Source organism: Acomys russatus, chromosome 21 (genome assembly GCF_903995435.1).
Source record: "Acomys russatus chromosome 21, mAcoRus1.1, whole genome shotgun sequence".
Lineage (NCBI taxonomy): Eukaryota > Metazoa > Chordata > Mammalia > Rodentia > Muridae > Acomys > Acomys russatus.
In genome coordinates, this window is record NC_067157.1 from 57,633,655 (window position 1) to 57,653,376 (window position 19,722).

At 45.8% G+C, this 19,722-nt stretch overlaps 1 protein-coding gene across 5 annotated transcripts in view; it reads left to right on the forward strand.

Moving 5' to 3' along the window:
• The first annotated feature begins 531 nt into the window (after positions 1-531).
• The window catches only part of Afdn (afadin, adherens junction formation factor), a 120,137-nt gene continuing 100,946 nt past the window's right edge, over positions 532-19,722 (forward strand). For all 5 annotated transcript variants that reach the window (XM_051164171.1, XM_051164168.1, XM_051164169.1 and 2 more), the window contains exon 1: positions 532-698. In XM_051164171.1, the coding sequence (XP_051020128.1) occupies positions 594-698 (105 nt within the window). In that variant the 5' untranslated portion in view covers positions 532-593. The remainder of the gene's footprint in view (positions 699-19,722) is intronic.

The window sequence follows — 19,722 nt, forward strand, 5'->3', positions numbered from 1 at the left end:
AAGGTCAGCTCGGATCTGACCCCAGCAGCCAGCGCACCCCAGGGGTCAGGGCCGCGGCGGGATGGCCGGCCGGCCGGTTCCGCGGGCAGCGCTGCCCACGCCCACCTGTCCACCCGGCTCCGCAGCTCCCAGGGCCCGCCCCGCCCATCGGGACACCCGCCACACCTCAGCCGGCCCCGGGCGGACCGAGTGGCTCCGGTGAGGAGCTGCCCCGGCGCTAGGACCCCTAACCCCCCACCCCACGAGTCGCGACCGCCGCACCGAGCGCCCCCCGCGGACTCCCGGCGCGCCCCATCCTTCCCCGGGGACGCGCGGCCACGCAGCAGCACCTAGCGGAGCGGCGCGGAGGTGCGCGGGTCGCGCGCGCGCGCACGGCGGGGACGCGCACGGCGGCGGGCGCGCACGGCGGGCCGGCGGGCGAGCAGGGGGGCGGCGCTCGGCGCACCGGCCGCGGCTGAGGCGGGCTGAGGCGGCGCGGGCCGGACGCGGCCGAGCCCGGCGGAGGACGCGCGGCGGCGACGGCGGCGGCGGCGAGGCGGCCTGCGCTGTTCCGGCCCCGGCCGACCGTGGGGGAGGGAGGAGCGGCCGCGACCATGTCGGCGGGCGGCCGCGACGAAGAACGGCGGAAGCTGGCCGACATCATACACCATTGGAACGCCAACCGGCTGGACCTGTTCGAGATCAGCCAGCCGACCGAGGTGAGGAGCAGCGCCGCCGCCGCCGGGGCGTGAGGGGTTGGGGGCGCGCGCGGGGCCGGCGGCGCGGAGGCCGCGGGAGGCAGAGCGCGGTGGGGTCCCGCGGCCGGCCGCCCCTCCCCCGCCGGCCCTTCCTCCTTCCCTCCCGCCCGCCCGCCAGCCAGACCGCGGACCCGCCCTCGCCCGCGGCCCTGTCCCCTCGGCCTCCGTCCACCGTGCGGGCCGGCAGGGTCCCTAGGGGCGGTCGTCCTTGTCGCCTCTCGTGGCGCCGCGCCGCCTGGGCGGGGTCCGAGGCTGCTCGGTGGCCTGCGCTGCGGGCGGGATGGCCACCTGCGCCCCGGGGGGAGAGGACGCACCTGGACACGCATTCGTGTCCCCGGGAACCCCCTGCCTACCCACCCACGTGTGTCCTCAGCCACCCCACCCCCCGTGTCACCGGGACCCTTCCCAGCGTCCTCAGACCCCACGGGACTGCACCTGGCCGCCCACCTGTGCCCACACAACCCACCTGTGCCTCCCGGCCCCCGCCTGGCGGCGCACCGGCCCTCCTCCTCGTCTCCAGTCCCCAGCGCGGCCCACTCCAGGCCGGGGGACGGCCTCCCCATTGAGGGGGGTGGTCCACAGGGCCCCCGGGCGGTCGTGTGTTCATCGCGGCTGGGTCCTTTGATGGCGTCTTCCTAGTGTCCCGACGCGGGTCTCGGTCCCCCCCTCCCGCAGGCACGTGACCGGCCAGTGCCCGCGGCTGTCTGAGCCCGGGGGTGCCGTGGCGGGCATCGGGCCGACGGGGAGAAGCCCTGCTCCAGCCCCGGTGCAGTGGCAGCTCCTAACCGAGCTGCGGGGAGCGTTCCGGACGGTTTTGGGGGTGGGGTGGGTGAGGGCAGGTATCCAGCCGGTTAGTACCGTGAGAGCCTGTGCGGACGGACGGCGGGAAGCCTCCGGTGACAGCGGGCGGTTAAGTCGTGGCTGGGCGGACACTAAGCCTGACCCCACACCTCTACCCGGGATTTGTGCAGGGTCAGGAAACAGCCCTAGTTTCTGATTTCTTGCAAGAGTTGCCTGCTAAGGCGCAGCCGCGGGAACCTTCGGTAGGCTGCAGTCTCGCATGGAGTCTCTTTCGTGCTTGGCTTTTCACCCTTTGGACCTCATTTTGCCCGTGGAGGAAGGCAGGCTTCCCCTTTTCTTCTGTCTCACCTTCTTGTGCACACACTTGACCTACTTTGAGCCCTTCCTCTGGGGCCCAACTTGACAAGCTGAGGTAAATTATTAGGTTCAGGTTGCCAGTTTGAACACCGATGTCAAGTTACTCCTGATTCATAATTCATCTTCTGTAATGGTTTTACGAGTTGAGTTTTAGTAAGCACAGTTGCTGTGTAGTTAGTGCTCATTCATAGGCTTACTAGCGATTCTTTAGAAAGGACCCATTGAGTAACTTAGTTTCAATATTATCTTGACTTTCAGTAAATTAGCTTGATTTTTTTTTTTTTTAACGGCAGGATAAAATTTGCAGCAAAATATTGTTGGTCATGTCAATTTACTCCCCCCCCCCCCCCCCGCCTCTCCCTCCCCCCCCCCCCCCAGAGTTCTTAATTCTGGCTAAGAAGTGTTTTCAGTTGAGAAGTGATGTTCAGCTTAATATTGTTTTAGTCTTAAATTGAGACATTAGCTTTAAAAGATTTCAAATTAAATATATTTGATTTAATTGGATTTTATTTTGTAAGCATTCAGTTGAAACTTTTATCTGTCCTCTTGGAGATATGAACAGTTATTAAAGTTGGCATCTTTTGGGGAGCTTCTCCTCTTCCCCAGTTGTTCTGCTGGTGAGGAGTTGTGTAGACAATGAGAAAAAAATTAAAGGACTTAAAACTGAGCTGGGTGCTGTGGGCTGTTATCCCAGCACTCAGGAGGCAGAGGCAGATGGATGGCTGTGAGTTCGAGGCCAGGCTGGTCTAAAAAGTGAGTCCAGGACAGCCAAGGCTACACACAGAGAAACCCTGTCTGGAAAAATAAAGAAATAAATAAATAATCAATCAATCTTTTTCATGCTACATTACCCTCACATCTGAACATTTCTATTTTTAGAAATGACTGTAATTGAAAGCCTTTCATAATGAAAACATTTTTTTCCAAAAAGCATCCAGTGTAATTTTTTCTTGGTTGTCATGTAATGGCCAGCCCACGTTTTCTATGTTGTTTTTTAGAGACTCTTTGGATCCTATCAGAATCACCCTGCTCTTGTGTTTGAAGAGAGCTTTATGTTGAGCATGCCACATGACAGTAAACTTAGTTCTCTGAAGCAACAGTCTAAGCCAGTGATTTCAGCCTGCTTGGTCAAGGCTGCCTCTGAAGACGATTTTACCATCTAATGTTTGCTTTTTATTCCACTTGGCCGATACAAACCAAGAATTTTCTATGAGAGGATAAGTGTTATGCAGTCCCTGCTAGGTTTTCAGTGAGCGTTGCAAAGATTGACTGCAGAAGTGGAGGACTCCAGCCTTCTACTGCTTAGCTGGGCAATCTTTACATATGTTTGTAAGAGTGTGAGTTTTATTTGTTTATTTTTGGTACAACGTTCAGTATCTATTGCCACACTTTCTGCTCCATTAGTCATCTGTGACTTGCTTGTATCTGGCAGCTTTGATAACCAGTGATAATTCTTGGCTTTCTATATTTAGCAAGATGATTAACTTTGATTATATTTACTCTTAAAGGAAATTAGAATATGTTTTGGCATCATCCTGGTTAAGTTTGCATTTTTTTTTCATGTTCACATTTTTGTGTAAAAGGGAAAATGTTCAAGGAATAAGCAAGTGGCTGTTGAGTATTTTCCTATCTTTCCCTTATTTGGGTCCTGGATTCTTGTACACTTTGTGAAAATAAGAGTCAACGATCTAAACAGAATGTGAACATTTTATGATTGGGAGAGTGACGGTAAGCTGAATTAATAGCTTGACCACTATAAAAATTAATAAACATGTTTCTCAAAGCGTTTTGGGACTCTTTCCTTTTTAAATTAGGGCTTTATTTGTTTAGGGATTTCTAATGAGTTATAATGGTAGAGTGCTCCTTCAAATCTTTTGAATATCCCAGTACCTTTTCAGAGGAAGGTTTCTCCAGTCACACACCTTGTCAGAATTACTGGGTTTTCTCCCTCTTTTTACACAAAGGCAAGAATTTAAAGACTTATTCTTGCAAAATTGCCGTCACAATTGGTACTGAATACACATAAAGAAATACTGAACGTGGTTTACTTTGTGTCTGCCTTTATTCCTGGCAAATCACAGCATAGGTGCCGTGTAAAAGTTCACTGAAAATTGTTCACACACTAGAGATTTGTTTTATCCTCACTTTTGCATAAAGGCTATGCTGATAAACTGGCATTTTAGGTTTGTGAGATGCTTTTAGTTCATTGTTGCCTTTTTGCTTCTGGGGGAAAAATAACCCAGATTGTGTGTACTCCCGAATGTGCTTCATTAGGTGAGCATGGCTTATTATAGGTGAGCATGGTTTATTACAGGTGAGCATGGTTTAGTCTAACTCCTTGCTTGATCTTGAGAAGTCATGTGGTGATATTACCTAAAAGACGTGTGCAGAAAATGACTCGGAGATTGCCATCAGAGGTGGGCTAGGAAGTGTTGAGGTGAAGAGGTGGTAATTGCATAGCTTACTATAGCTACATATGTGTTCTAGACTGACATGTAGGTTGCAATGATGCTTTGTCATGCAACCTACTTATATTTGGAAATTTTGAAGGTAACAGTTGTAGTTTAAGTATTGGTACTGATGAAAAACTTCCCTGTGACTGTAAATGAAATAGATGGTTGTTACTGATGGGATTTAATATTTACAGCCACCTTGTTCTTTCTTCCTTCCCTTCCTTTTCTTTCTTTCTTTCGACAGAATTTCTCTTTTAGAACCCTGGCTGTCCTACAACTCACTTATAGACCAGGCTGGCCTCAACTTCACAGAGATTCACTTGCCTCTTCCTGCCAAGCGCTGGGATTAAAGGCGTGCGCCATGAGGCCCAGTGACTGCTGTTACTGTTTGAGATATAGTCTCCGTGAGTAGCTCAGACAGGCCTGCAGCTAGTGACTCCTGCCCCAGCCGCAGTGCTAAGGTTATAGGTGAGCATGCGTGGCTTCCTTTCCTCTGTAACTTACTGATCTTCACTGAGTGCTAGAATTCTTTAAAGTCTTTGTCCCCATAATAACTGATTAAAATTTGTGTTTATAAAGCTCTTGTCTAATGTTTGGATACTTTTCCCCTCCCTTATTCAATAAGAAATTTACTTAAAACAATTTCAGATGATGGCGTTATCCAGAAATTGTTTGACAGGTTATTTAAAAGGAACTTATATTTGACTATTCAGTTGTTGTCTTGAAGAATTGCTGCCTCCATCTGCTAACCTAGGCCTAGTACCGGAAGCTTCTGTCCTCCGTACACTCTTACCTAGGCCCAGGACGTTTTCAGCCGCTGAGACTTGCTGCTAAGTAAGCTCACCCTTGCTTGTTCTCACTGAGCTCTGGGCTGGCTGGTTCAACTTAGCAGTTCTGGCTCAAACTCCTCTCCCAGCTGACTTAGACAGTCTGGCTTTTCTCTCAGCCTCTGAACTGCTCTGCCTGGCTTCATCAGTCTGCTCTAGTCTTCTGGCTCCTTCTTGTCCTCTGGCTTACTTACCTTCACCTGTGTCTAGCTTGTTCTTGCATCCAACCTCTCTCTGTAAAAGTCTCCATGGTAAAACTGTCCCCCTCACCCCAGTTGGGCTTATCCTGTTCTGGCAAATCTTTCTCTGATTTACCACTTTTTTCTGTCATCCACTTAGATATCACCCCCAAACATGGGTGCTTCCCTCTACAAACCAACTTTACCTTCGTTGGTGAGATTAAAAGCATGTACCACCACGCCTGGACCCAAGCTTTTCCTCACCTGAAGGTTGTTCTGTATCACCGGGCTGGCCTTGAGCTCAGATCTGCTTGCCTCTATCTCCTGGATTAAAGGCTTGCTTCTATTCCAGCCAGATCACACAGAACCTAGAAGGTCTTTGCATGTGTCTCTTGCCAGAGCAGTCATGTTCTGAATTGAAATAACTCTACAAGGCTAATTTGTAATTGTTAGATGGTTGAACTGCTGAAACTTGTTTTCATGAACATTTGACTTTATATTCCACAGTTCTGTTTGAAATTTACACACAAGTGGAAGTAGGAGACCTGAGAATGCCTGGTTTGTGTTCCCCATTTTTTCACTATCAAACATATACTTAGGTACTTTATGACTCCATGGGGGCAGAAATCAGAGAAACTGATAGTAGGAACAAGAGAAAAATAATTTTGACATGGAAATGTTTCCCATGGTAGCCGTTTTAAAATTCTATTCTCAGCCAGATGTGGTGGTGCATGCCAATAATCTCAGCACTCGGGAGGCAGAGGCAGGTGGATCGCTGTGAGTTCGAGGCCAGCCTGGTCTACAAAGTGAGTCCAGGGCAGCCAAGGCTAAACAGAGAACCCTGTCTCGAAATAAGTAAGTAAGTAAATAAATAAATAAAATTGTATTCTGCAGCATGCTAGCTGGCTAGCTTTTGGTACAATGGCTACACGTCTGGCATAGGAGACAGCCAGGCTGCTGTCTTCATATACACCAAGCAGGCAGGTGTCACTTGCCTCCTGCAAACATTTCCCAGTAGCTACTCTCTGGAAGCACAGGTCTGTCCTGATGTCCTGAGCCATTTTCCATACTATATGCTGGGAGGGGAGTTTGATAATCAGAAACTGGCATCTGGTAGAGTCTAATTTTTCACAGAGGCCACAGGACTTGGCCTACAATGACAGCATTTCTTCACTTCAGCATGGACAGTGAACTGTTTTGTGAATGGTTTCTGTAGCTCCTTGTTTTCTGGGTGCGTGGTTGGTGGTGAGTTTGCAGTCTGCTCTGTAGCAGTCACCGAGTGGAGTTTTTACTTGCCCCTGGTAAGCTGGTACTTGGCAACCTAGACACAGCGCTGGTGTTAGTGATGGCTGCTTCACTTAGACCAGATTTAATTTGATTTTCTATGCCAATGAGAATACTTTATGTAATTTGTTGGCCCAGTGGAATATATAAATTTTATTGTAGATTTTTTTGTTTGTTCTTTGCTTTTTGTTTTGTTTTTTTGAGACAGGTTTTCTCTGTGTAGCTCTGGATGCCTGGGACTGACTCTGAAGACCAAGCTGGCCTTGAACTCACAGAGATCCACCTGCTTCTGCCTTCTGAGTGCTGGGATTAAAGGTGTGCACTACCACTGCCTGGTGTGGAACATAAATTATGTAGCTGTAGATTTTTATGGAATTTTAATTGTGAGTAAATGACAACAGGAGAGTATAAGTAGAAGTGGACTTTCATATTGAAAAAAAAAACGGGGGCATCACATTAAGATACCAAGTCGGTGGGAGCTTAAGAAACGTTTTATTGTTAAGTTGTGGATGAATTGAATACTTGTAGTCTGTAGAGCATGTACATTGATTTTTATCAGTTCTGGATAGGGTAAGTGTTTGTTAGCATTGACATTCCGATAAGGCCTGGAAATTCTGGGGTAGGCTGCTCCTGGTGTCTCTAGACCTGTGAGCTGATGGCAGGCGTGCACATTATCAAGACTGGACATTCTTTATTCATGAGCACAGTTTTCTTAAGTTCCCTACTCAATTTGAAATCCAAAGTCCAAAATGCTGCAGAGTCCAGAACAGTCTGAATGTTAATATGCCATCACAAGTGGAAGAGTCAACATCTGACCTCATATGACAGGTTGTAGTAAAAATACAGCACAACGAAAATACTGTATTGAATTATATGTAGGCTCTGTGTATAAGGTGTAACATAAGTTAAATAAATTTAATGTTTAAATTCAAGGCTTATCCCCAAGATACCTTATTACATACATGCAGAAACTATAAAACCCAGAAAAAAATGTGAGCTCTGAAGATAGTTCTAGAGAGAGTGAGGGCAGTTTACTGTGCTTGTTGGTCTCAAGTTACCTGCCTCAGGTTGCTTTCCCCATCCCTGGCTTGGATTTTGTTCTAGAAAACAATGACAACAAAAATCCACTCTCAATTTTGCATACGTGAGTGATGAATATCACATAATTTAGAGTGAATAAACTTAATAACGTGAAAATAAGCACAGAATTCTTGAGAGTAGTTTTCTAATGTAAGTTGAGCCTAAAAGCTGAAGAATATGAGATTGCATAACTCAAGTTTGTGTGTATGTGTCAGTTTATAAGCACGTGTCAGGAATGAAACTATTCAGAGACTTGGAGATTGGCTGATTATACTGTTATGTTCTTATTCTGCGCGCGCACACACACACACACAAATACATGATGCTTTACTAGGTAAATCCCATTGCATTGTAGTTGGGTGACCATTCTGAACACCGTGGATTAGCTTGGATGCTGTAGATTACAGCATTGCCAACAGGCACACACTGGCTCTGCTGCTCTTACCCTTGGATAGTCAGAATGGACTGGGCGGAACTGTCTTAACTTAATCGCCCTTTTGAACTTGCTAGAGATTGCTAACTGATTCTAGATGGACAGATCCAGACCTTTTTCACAGACTTGCACTTCTTTCTCCATGTGTGTCGTCTTTAAAACCAGTTTGCATTTTGGTAAGGTGAAATCAGACTGAGAACATGCCCCCATGGGTGGGGTCCAGCTCTGTGGGAGGAATGTGCCACAGGTTGTCCCCAGGTCAGGACAACGTCTTCCTGAGAGCACCACTTAAGGTCTGATGCAAAACAGAGGATCCTGAGTTGCCAGATGATGACGGGGAAGACAGTGTCTGTCCGCTTGCTGTCTGGCTGTTCTGTCAGTTAGGAGTGATGCCTGTACTTTGTCAGAAGTGCAGCCCCTGCCTCTCCTTTGCTTGGCTTCAAGGGCTGTTAGACGAAATCAGCAGGGGCTGGAGAGATGCCTTTGCCTTGGTTGCTCGTCCACAGGACCTGGCTTTGATTCCCAGCACCTATGTGGCAGCTTCAATGGTTGGTAATTCTAGTTTCAAGGGATCTGAGCCCCTTGTTTGGCCCCTGCGTGCACTTCACACATGTACTACATATACATGTAGGCATAAAATATAAAATATGTACACATAATAAAATAAAAATTGAAAACTTAAAAAATAAAATTAAAAAAGAATAGAAAAAGCAACATTTAAAAAAGGTAAATGCTGCCCTTTGCACCAGAGCTTGTTTCTCTTGGTATGTCTGTAGAGTGGTGCTCTGCTTGAAGACCTGTTGTTTTCTGTTTGTTTGAGTGAACTTCATAGTTAAAAAATAGAAATAAAAAATAAAATCCTTGCAAATAAGTAAATACTACATACCTAGATTAACCAGACCCAAAGTCTGTACAGCTTAATGAATTTAACATAGTTAGAGCTGTCAGCATGTGGAACAGAAGCTGCAAGGTTTTACATAGACTTTTACACTGTCAGCATTGAATGCATGATATGTATTTAGCCACCACCCAAACAAACAAAAATCATAACAGAGTTAATTCCAGAAAAACAGTTAGCTTTCTCTCTTTCGTAGCTTCTGTCCGTTACATGCACTCAGTCCTCCTCATCCCCGCACTCAGCCTCTTGTTCTCCTTCCTTCATGCTGCATGCACACACGGGTACATTTGTGTACACATGTACAAATATTCTTGCCTAGATCCCACATTTGAGAGAGAACATGTGTTGTTTTTTTTTGTTTTTTTGTTTTTTTTTTCCTGTCTAGCCTTGGTTGTCCCAGACTCACTTTGTAGACCAGGTTGGCCTTGAGCTCACAGAGATCCACCTTCCTCTGCCTCGTGAGTGCTAAGATTACAGGTATGCGCCAATACACCTGGCCCATGTTTTATTTCTTTCTGACAGTATTTGACCTCATTTTATATTCTTTTTTTTTTGTTTTGTATGTTTTGGTTTTTCGAGACAGGATTTCTCTGTGTAGCCTTGGCTGTCCTGGACTTGCTATGTAGACCAGGCCGGCCTCAAACTCACAGAGATCCACCTGCCTCTGCCTCCCAAGTGCTGGGATTAAAGGCGTGCACCACCACGCCTGGCTTCATTTTATATTCTAATTCCATCCATTTTTCAAAAAAATTTTTAACTTAATTTTTCTCTAGAGCTGAGAAACATTCTATTTTATATGTATTCCAAGTTTTCGTTACCCACTCACTTGATGCTTTGTTGCTTCCATTTTCTTGGTATAGTGAGTAGGGCAGCAGAAAAACCAGGGTGCAGGTATCCCTGTGAGCTTCTCTGGGTTCCCTTCCACGCGTGCTCTCCTGCACTCACTGTTAACGAGGGTCATTGGACACTACTGAAAACAGCTTTTGACCATAAGTATTTCTAAAAAACTATCTGTTCATCACTGGCTCATTTGTTGATTTGAGGTTTTATTCCCTTGGTATTTACTTTCTATAGTTGTTTATAAATTCTGGCTATCAGCCTTTTGTCTGAAGTGTAGCTAGTCAGGACTTGTCTTCCATTCTCTGGGCTTATTGGTGCCTTCGCTGTGCAGACTGAGGTTACCTGGGCTGTCTCCTGCACCATTGGTGTTGCCCTCGCTGTGCAGAGTGGGCTGTCTCCTGCATCTGGTGTTGTGTGTTGAGAAGTCCTTGCCAACCCTGACATCTCAGTGCTGTATGACAGTGTACAGCATGAAGGCCTGAGCTAGCTGCTTTGCTCCTCCTGCTTCGTGTCTAGATCCACGGGGCCGTTAGTGCAGGAAACAAAAACCAGTGTGGTTGCTGTAGGAAATCCTCACACATTTGAAGCTGCTTTATTTGGAAATTACATTACCTCCTACAAACATGCTGACTATAAAATCCAAGATAAAACTTTTACTCATTGTAGTTTTTGGTCACCTGTACAAATGCCAACACATGGGGGAGGTTAATACCGTCTATTGTTACAAAAATAACTTATTCAGATGACCTGAAAAAGCCACAGAAGACTCCAAGGTTTTGGGGGACTACAATTTATAAACTGTGCTCTAATATATTTAGAGATGGTTTTAAAATTTTTGTCTTGGGCCTAGACACACTACAGCTCAGTGACAGAGTGCTTGCCCAGCACGCACAGAGCCTTAGATTTCATCCCTGGCACTAGGTAACGATGGTGTGGTGGATATTCCCCCCCGACAGGGTCTCCCTGTGTAGCCCTGCTGCCCTGGACTCGCTTTGTAGACCAGGCTGGCCTCGAACTCACAGCGATCCGCCTGCCTCTGTCTCCCGAGTGCTGGGATTAAAGGTCTGCACCACCGTGCCCAGCAAGTGTATAATATTTTAAATGGACATAGTGCTGATGGGAGAATGGATTTCAACATTAATTTTAGACAAGTTTCCTCATTTCCTGTGTTTTTAAATATTCCATTTTAATTTTTAGTTACTAGTGATACAATACAAGCATTTTTTTTCACATTTTTGTTATTCAGTAATACTGGCCATAGTAGTAACCATCAAGTTATGTTATTTTAACCCATTTGAGGATATGACACAATTCACTCTTATGTGTGTAACTGCTAGTTCTAATCTTCTTGTCCCAGGCCTATTTTCAAGAGTGCACAGGGAACAGAGAGCAGCAGTGGTCAGTATAGTGTAAAATACCAATTTTTTTTTTTTTTTTGGTCTAATGTCAACTGTGTCTTAGGTTGACCTTTTTTTTTTTTTTTTTTTTTTTTTTCCTAATTGAGAATATTTTTTAAATGCAATATATTCTGGTCATGATTTCCCCTCCCCCAACTTCTCTCAGAGCCTTCCTACCTCCTCACCCACCCAAATCCACACCTTTTTTCCTCTCTCATTAGAAAACAGGCAACTGGCTTGGTGTGGTGGCGCACGCCTTTAATCCAAGCACTTGGGAGGTAGAGGCAGGTGGATCACTGTGAGTTCGAGGCCAGCCTGGTCTACAAAGTAAGTCCCGAGAGTCAAGGCTACACAGAGAAACCCTGTCTTGAAAAGCAAAATAACAAAACAAACAAACCAGGCAACTAAACACACACACACACACACACACACACACACACACACACACACACACGGGACAAGAGAGTAAGAATAGGACAAACCAGATCTTTTGTTCTCTTCTCCTAAGTAGAGGATTTGAGCTCTGCCCACTCTTGGCTTCAGACATGCCCTTTTTCCTCTCTTAGAGTAAATCTGGTTTGGTTTAGTTTGGTTTTGTTTTTTGAGACAGGGTTTCTCTGTGTAGCCTTGGCTGTCCTGGACTAACTTTGTAGACCAGGCTGGCCTCGAACTCATAGCAATCCACCTGCCTCTGCCTCTCTGAGTGTCTGAGTGCCGAGACCACAGGTGTGTGCCACCATCCCCGGCTTAGCTTTCATATGCCAAGACCTGTCAAAGCACACTTGGAATTGTAATACTTTAGTTTCTGAAGGACAGCATTTGAGATTCCCTTCTTTTTATCTAGTGGCAACTTGTTCTGCCACAGTGTAGCATATTGTTAATTCCGGGTGCATGCACATTTCTTCGGCTATTGGGCACCCGTTATATTTAAAGTTCTAGACAGCTTCCCTGCGTTGTTTGGATGGTGTGCTATGCTTAATTAAACATTAATTTATAAAGGTAATACAGTTCAGACAAGGGATTCTAATCATGCGTGCACTGGTCGGTGGACCCCCCTTTTGTATGAGAGGAGCCTGCTGTGAGCACCATGGACAGTGACTCGCGGCTTCTGCAGGTCAGGGCTCCCAGGGTTTAAACAGGGCTTACTTCAAGTCTGGCAAAGATGATCTCGTTGAGTTCACAGTACAGTTATGTGATTTTTATGCCAAATTGTCTGGTAACAGCTGAAGTTTTTAAAATTACACTCAGGAAATTGTCTTGGGGGCTGTGGGTAGGGACACTGAAGAGTAGCCGTCAGGAAGAACAGGAACCCGTGTGCGTGTGTTCCTCTTCAGTTGGTTGTTAGAGTCCTCTTGAAGGCTCTTAGGCCTGAAGGGTTAGCTGTAGTAAGCTGTGTGTTTAAAGATGCTGCTTTCTTTCTATTAAACATGTTCTGCATATTTGGAAAATACTAATAGAAACAGAGGTAAGCAGTTACCCAGTGGTGTGCTGTCTGAAGAAATTCCTTACTGCCTTTCTGGTTTTCTTGCAGTTTTGTTTAGGGTGGGAGAGTACATGTGTATCTGGCTAATCATTTTCATTTTAGCCAGTCGTGAATCATATTTCTTAGCTGCATCTCTGCCAATAATTTAGTTGTTCGAATGGACCCAGGTTATTTTGGTAATGACACTCCACACCTCCCGAGACCCACTCTGTGTCTCGAGTTTGGGTGGGTGCTTCCTGTGTCTTCCCTCCATCCTCCATGACAGTCCTGAGGTGGGCGCTTTGCTATTTGCATTTGTGAATGGAAGAGAAAGTAGAGCAAGAGTAACTAACTTGTTGTGTGGCAGTGTTTGTGCACAGCTAGGCTGCTTACTACTGTCTTTGGAATCCACACTGGTTGAGTGTATTGATTTTTTTTTTCCCCCTGAGAAAGGGTATCTCTGTGAAGCCTTGACTGTCCTGGACAAACTTTGTAGACCAGGCTGGCCTTGAACTCACAGAGTGCCTGCCTCTGCCTCCCGAGTGCTGGGATTACAGGCCTGTGCCACTGTGCCCAGCAAAATGACATTTTAAAAAATTTATTTTGTGTGCGTGCTTGCACTCACACATGTGGAGTTAGAGGACAGCTTGAAGGAGGGAGTTTTCCTTTGACCATGTGGATTCTGGGAATTGAACTCAGATCACCAGGTTGATGGCAGGCAGCCTGTAGTATATCGATATTTATTTTTATTTCTAATGTTCTATTCCAGTCTTTTTTCTCAGATAGATTATGCTGTCTTTGATGGCCCAGGTGATGCAGGTCGTATTTTTACTACTACAGGCAGATTATGGAGTTGCTTTGCCTCCTGCATAGGAGCCAGCGTTGTGTGAGCGATGGATGTGTAAGGAAAGCTTTATGGCTTTACTGAAATCTTCCTAAGCTCATGGGACAGGGAGAGAGAGAACATAGATATGAGACGATGACTTGTGGCCGTGCCGTGGGACATGGGTGTTGCTGTCTGCTAGAGAGGCTGAGTAGTCCCTTCCCTCTTACTGTGGTTTTTCATCTCCTTCCCAGAGCTGCCTAGCCTTGCCTGCTCTTTCTTCTGTGACTCCTAGAAACCCCGATTCTCCTTTCTGCTGAGTCTCAGCTAATTTGATTTCCTACAACTATAGTGTCTGTCACATATTTGTTTTCTTCAGGTAACATTTGAATTCTAGAAAAATTATTTGTAGCCAGTAATTTGATTGTGACTAGCAGATTCCTACTATCTTCAGAGTGAGCATGAGCCATTCTGGAAGAGGGGATTTCACACGCAGGGCACGCTTAGGGGTGAACTGCTGAGACGTAAGTGCACTGATGAGGCTGGAAAGCTTGGTGAGTGGCTTCTAGGTAGGAAGCTGGCCTCCCTGGTTGGTAGGGATTCATTAAGAATTCACTCAGTGGAAGCCTAAAACCAGGGATAGCACCAAACTTACATATATTACCTTTTTATGCACACACCTTTATGGTAAAGTTTAACTTATAGATTAGGAACAGAACTTAGCAACAATAAGATAATTATGTAATACACTAAAATGTCTATATTAGAGGTCATTATTAACTAAAGTTAGGATCACTTAAACATAAACACTACGCTACCACAACAGTCCATTTGTTAATGGAGACGGCTGCGAAATGACAAACAAGAGACATATAAGGTGCGGAGACCCAAGTCAGTGCAGGTCCTGGGCCAGGACTCAGAACCACATGCAATTTAACAGTTACAGGTTGGACGAGGGAGTTAGCTTGGTTGGTAAAGGGCCTGCTGCAAAAGTACGGGGGAGTTTGAATGCTTAGCACCCATGTAAAAGCCATGTGTGTGTCTGTAACCTGAGTGGTGGAAGGGTGGGGGACAGGCAGGTTCCTCAGGTTCATGGGTCAGTCAGGGTAGTGGGAGTGTAAGCTCCAGATTCAGTGTCAGACTGTGTGGAGACAGCTGTGTGATGGCGGCGCACACCTTTAATCCCAGCAGAGGCTGGTGGGTCTCAGATGTGGAGGCCAGCTTGGTCTACAGAGTGAGTTCCAGTGAGTTCCAGGACAGCCAGAGCTGTACAGAAAAACTCTATCTCAAAACCCCTCCCCTCCCTCCAAAAAGTGGAGAGGGATTGAGGAAAACACTGGCCTTCCTGGTCTACACCACAGGCACGCACCACATGTGCACACACAAATATAAACCTTAATGCGTATTATACACGGACATAGACACATGCAGAACAAAACCGTAGAACTGTTGACTTGTGCAGTTATTTCAACTGCAGTTTACAAGGGTCACTGAAGTGGGAAAATTTTAAATTGCAGATACACAGGGCCTTCTACTTGCATTTTTTTCTATAAGATGCTTTCTCAAGTGTTTTGAGAGTCACGTTTGCATACTTAGTTTTTATTATGAGAACAAATCTCACTAAGTCGTTTAGTTTTGTTCTTAGATATGTATAATTTTATTTTTATTTAGCATAGCATCATCTGGCTCTTTCTCTCTCTCTCTCTCTCTCTATATATATATTTTTTTTTAATTTTTTAAGTTTATCTTTGTAGTTTTGGCTGTCCTGGACTTGCTTTGTAGACAAGGCTGCCCTTGAACTAATAGCGATCCACCTGCCTCTGCCTCCCTGAGTGCTGGGATTAAAGGCGTGTGCCACCATATTCTTGTGGTCTGAATTCTTGAATAAGGTACTATTTTAACTTAAAAATTTTAATTATTTGTTTTTTAATGGTGTGGCCCCTAAACAACCAGCACTGTTGTTTTGTGGTTTGCACAGCTTTGGAAATAGCTTCCGATGCAGTGGGTGTGCTGAAATTGGTTGGTATTACCAGCTCAGTTCTGGAGAGGTACTGCAGCTGCACCTTACAGAGCTTATTAATTATTCAGTTCTGGAGAGGTACTGCAGGTGCACCTTACAGAGCTCATTGTTTACATCACTAGCTGATGTGTGTGAGCAGCAGAGACTGGAGGAGTAGTTAGCGCCTCCATCAGGGCTGAGCTGGAATGCTGGCTCATTGGTAATGGCTCAGGCCTATGAACATTTGGAGCATTTAAAGGTTACCTTTGGATTCTGCGGGGTTGTGTGACATGAAGGCTGAGAACCTGTTCCTTGTCAGGCCTTATTAGAGGCTGGCTTACACAGACGAGGTGATGAACTAGCCTGTGATCTCAAAGGAGAGAGTGAGAAAGAGGTGTGCCCTCTGCCCCTAAGAAGAGGAACAGGTCTGAGTACTGCCCCTAACCCACCAGCCCCACTTGTCTGCATTTTCTCCCTCCCGCCCGCCCTCCCTCTCTCCCTCTCTTTCTCTCTCTCTCTTTCTCAAGACATTGCACTGTCTAGTCTTGTTCAAAGTTCCTTTAATACTCCCTGGAGCCCTCACTTCCTAGCAGTAGTGGTAGTGCTGTCTCCTGTCTGTCTGTCCTAGTGTGTCAGTGAGGTTGTCTATGGCTATTCTTGGTGCCAACTTGACTGCATCTGGAATCAGCTAGGAGACAGCTCCTGCCAGGGAGCTCCTTGATCAGTGATTTGAGGCAGAAAATCTACACCAAATGTGGGCTGTATCATCCAGTGGCAGCTCAAATAATAGGTGTTGTTTGCCCTCACTTTGGCTGGCAGTTCATCCACTCTGCTGCTGCTGCTGCTGCTGCTGCTGCATTCCTCTGCTGATGACGCTCATAGCTGAGCTCCTTGGGGCTTCAGTGTAGACGAAAACTGGCACCTCTCCAGGAGTACACCAGACCTGTAGTGCCTTCAGCGTGCTACTCCTGAGGCATTTAAGCCTGGTGGATTGAGCAGCTACCAGGTGTGCTGCTCTGGTGTGATTGAACCATTGTTGGGCTACGTGGACTGTATTGTGTGAATCAATATCATAAATTCTCTTTTAATATATATTACTTTTATTGTTCCTCTAAAGAATTGTGGGGAATACATTTTCAGTATTCTTTTGTGGTTTGTAGGAGACACTTGTAATGATCTGTTTTACTCAGGAGTATTTCCACTGGTGCTTGTGTATTGAATCAGGGTCTCACTGTATAGCCCAGATTGTTCTCCCTAGTACAGGGGTTACAGGTGTGCCTCCACAGCAGGCTGCCCTCTCCTTCTGAGGCAGTGCCCTTGAGAGAGCTTGCTGCTGCCCTTCATCTCTCCTTCTGTTACTCTCTCCTCCTACTCCCTGCCCATCTTTTCTATTTTCCTGTTCTGTTGAGAGGCAGTCAAGATAGGTTTGTTTCTTTCAGGGGCTCTGGGTTTGAATCTCAGTGCTGCCTATAAAGTGAGGTTCCATAGGAACACAGTCCTGTAATTCCCCACAATCCCAGAGCGGGACGCTTGAGGATCAGGACCTTGTGTGAGCCTTAGTCAGCTAGAGGCCCATCTGGACTACTTTAGGCTTTGTCTCAGAAACAACAAATAGAAACGTACATCAAGGATAAGTTTTTGTTGTCTTTTTTTCTTTTTCTTTTCTTTTTTTTTTTTGAGATAGGTTCTCTTACTTAGTCAAGGCTGTCCTGAAACTTCTGATCTCCGTGTCTCTGCCTCTGGAGTTGTAGTTTTTGTTTTTTAGTTAACCTCCCCCTACCCCAAATCTCCTAACTACTACAATTCTTCATTTCTACTCTGACCTTTAAAGAGGTCTCCCTTTTCTCTGTGCTTCTGACTCATTTGACCTTTGCCTTTGTTTCCACCCTGCCTTACTGGTGCCTTTTTTTCCCTCCTCCTCCGGGTTTCTTTTGTGTAGCCTTGGCTGTCCTGGAACTAGCTCTGTAGACCAGGCTAGCCTCAAGCTCACAGAGATCTGCCTGTCTCTGCCTCCTGAGTGCTGGAATTAAAGGTGTCAGCCGCCACTGCCGCCTCTACCACCTCCACCACCCCCACCGCCACCACCTCCACCAGACTAATGTTGCCTTTGTAGTGCACACAAAGACTTTGATTACTGCCTTTCCCCCTCCTTTTCCCCTTCCTTCCTTCCTTCTCTTCTTCCCCTCTTTTTATTCTGTTTTTCCAAGATGGCAATTACCTCTTTCTAGAGAGTCTTTCTGTACTCTTAGTGGGCTTTCTTTTCTCCTGGAAGTATGCTCTATCCTGCATTATTACCCACTGTTCGCTCTTTGAACAGAACACTCTGTAGTCACGTGTGGAGCTGGCAAGTGATGCTGATGGCAGCTGACATTGTGCATGTTTGATGTTTATGGCTGGCTTCGTGCTGCATGCTTACCTGGGGATTCCAGGAGGCCTGATGTCTAGTTGCCCCTTTGTGCAGTGCTGACTGTCTTCACAGTGTCCTCCCTGAATTTCAGACCCTTAGCTTTGTTTCACTGTTCATATCTCATTGTGGCTACTCACCACAGACTATGTGGTGTCTTGATGGATGCCGAGATCCGGTCCCGGTTTTCAGTATTAGGCTGGTGGCCAGTTGAGAATGTCCTCAGAAAGTGCTGCCTTGGCTTTGTTCAGCTGTATCTGGTCAAATTCTCACCTGTGAGATTGTTGTCTTCTCCTGTGACAGTAAAACATAGATCAATAAACCAAAACTAAGTCAAAACTATGTTTGATTTTGGTGGACAGTCGAGAAGAATTTAGCATGATATAGTATAGAGGAGAAAGGGAAATAGACTAAATCCTGGGAGTCCAGTTGGAATCAAGTGCTTATGGCTAGCTAGGCTCGAGTCGAGGCTTTTAGAGTTCCATTATTATTCTGTTCCAGTACACATTGGCCAGTGGGAAAATACACAACCGACCCCCTTATCATAAATTTGATCAGCCCTGTTGCTTCTAATCATTGTACACTCATGGACTCTCTGGACTTCCCTCTGTCTCAGTATCCCAGACACTCCTTTTAGCAATCTCTGATACTCTCCCTCAGTAACATAGAGGTGCGGGGGAGTCTAGTAAGTCAAAGGCATGGCAGTATTGCTTACATTAGGTATAAGGAACAAGACAGCCATTTCATCCCCAAGATTGAAGAATAGAACATCAGAATCCAGATGAGCCATATCCCTGGGGGCGGGGCATGTATTAACTTAAACATTTTGAAGACAGGTCTTGCATTGTACACTTCTGAGCCCTGAGAGCAAGGGCATTATGTACACTATGACAGTTTTTGGTTGACTTAATGAAAGCTAGGGACTTCTGGGAAGAAGAAGAAGCCTTAACTAAGAAAATGCCTCCATGAGACTGGTCTGTAGGCAGGTCTGGGTGGCATGTTCTTGATAGCGATTGATGTGGGAGGGGCCGGCCCACAGTGGGTAGTGCCACTCCTCAGTCGTAGGTTGGGTTATATAAGAACACAGGCTGAGCAAGCCAAAGCAGCAAGAAGGTAGAATTTCTTTTTGGTCTCTGCTTTCGGTCCTGCCTTGACTCTCCTTAGTGATGAACCGTGACATGGATGTGTAAGATGAAATAAACCCTTTCTTTCTCAAGTTACTTTTGATCAAAATTTTACCACCGCAACAGAAAGCAAAGTAGAACATACATCTTCTATAACTAAAGAATATGTGCTTTAGGAAATTGGATCATACACAAACTGCAGCAAGCAAAGGCCTTTTATTTAAAGTTTCAGAAGTTGGACCTTAGTTAATTGGACTTAGATAAAGATTTCTGTAGATACTCGGTAACATGTGTATGAACGCGGCAAAAAATGTATGAAATGCATGTAGCTTTTTACAAATATTAGTGACTTGGTAGATGTCATGAGAATACAAATTTGCTCTGGGGGTACTCTGCCACTTTACCTGATGTGTTAAGATTTTGCTATCTGACCAGCCAGAGATAAACTTGAGTAGCAGTAGTGGCTGCGGAAGGGTAATATGCCCGCCTTTCCCCTGGAATAAGGAGTAAATGACCAGTTTTTCTGAGAGGGGACAAACATATGTCTTGTAACAAGTGATAGGAAAACTTGTATCTAATGACTTTTGTGCATTAAAATTAGTTGCTTTTTTTGTTGTTGTTGTT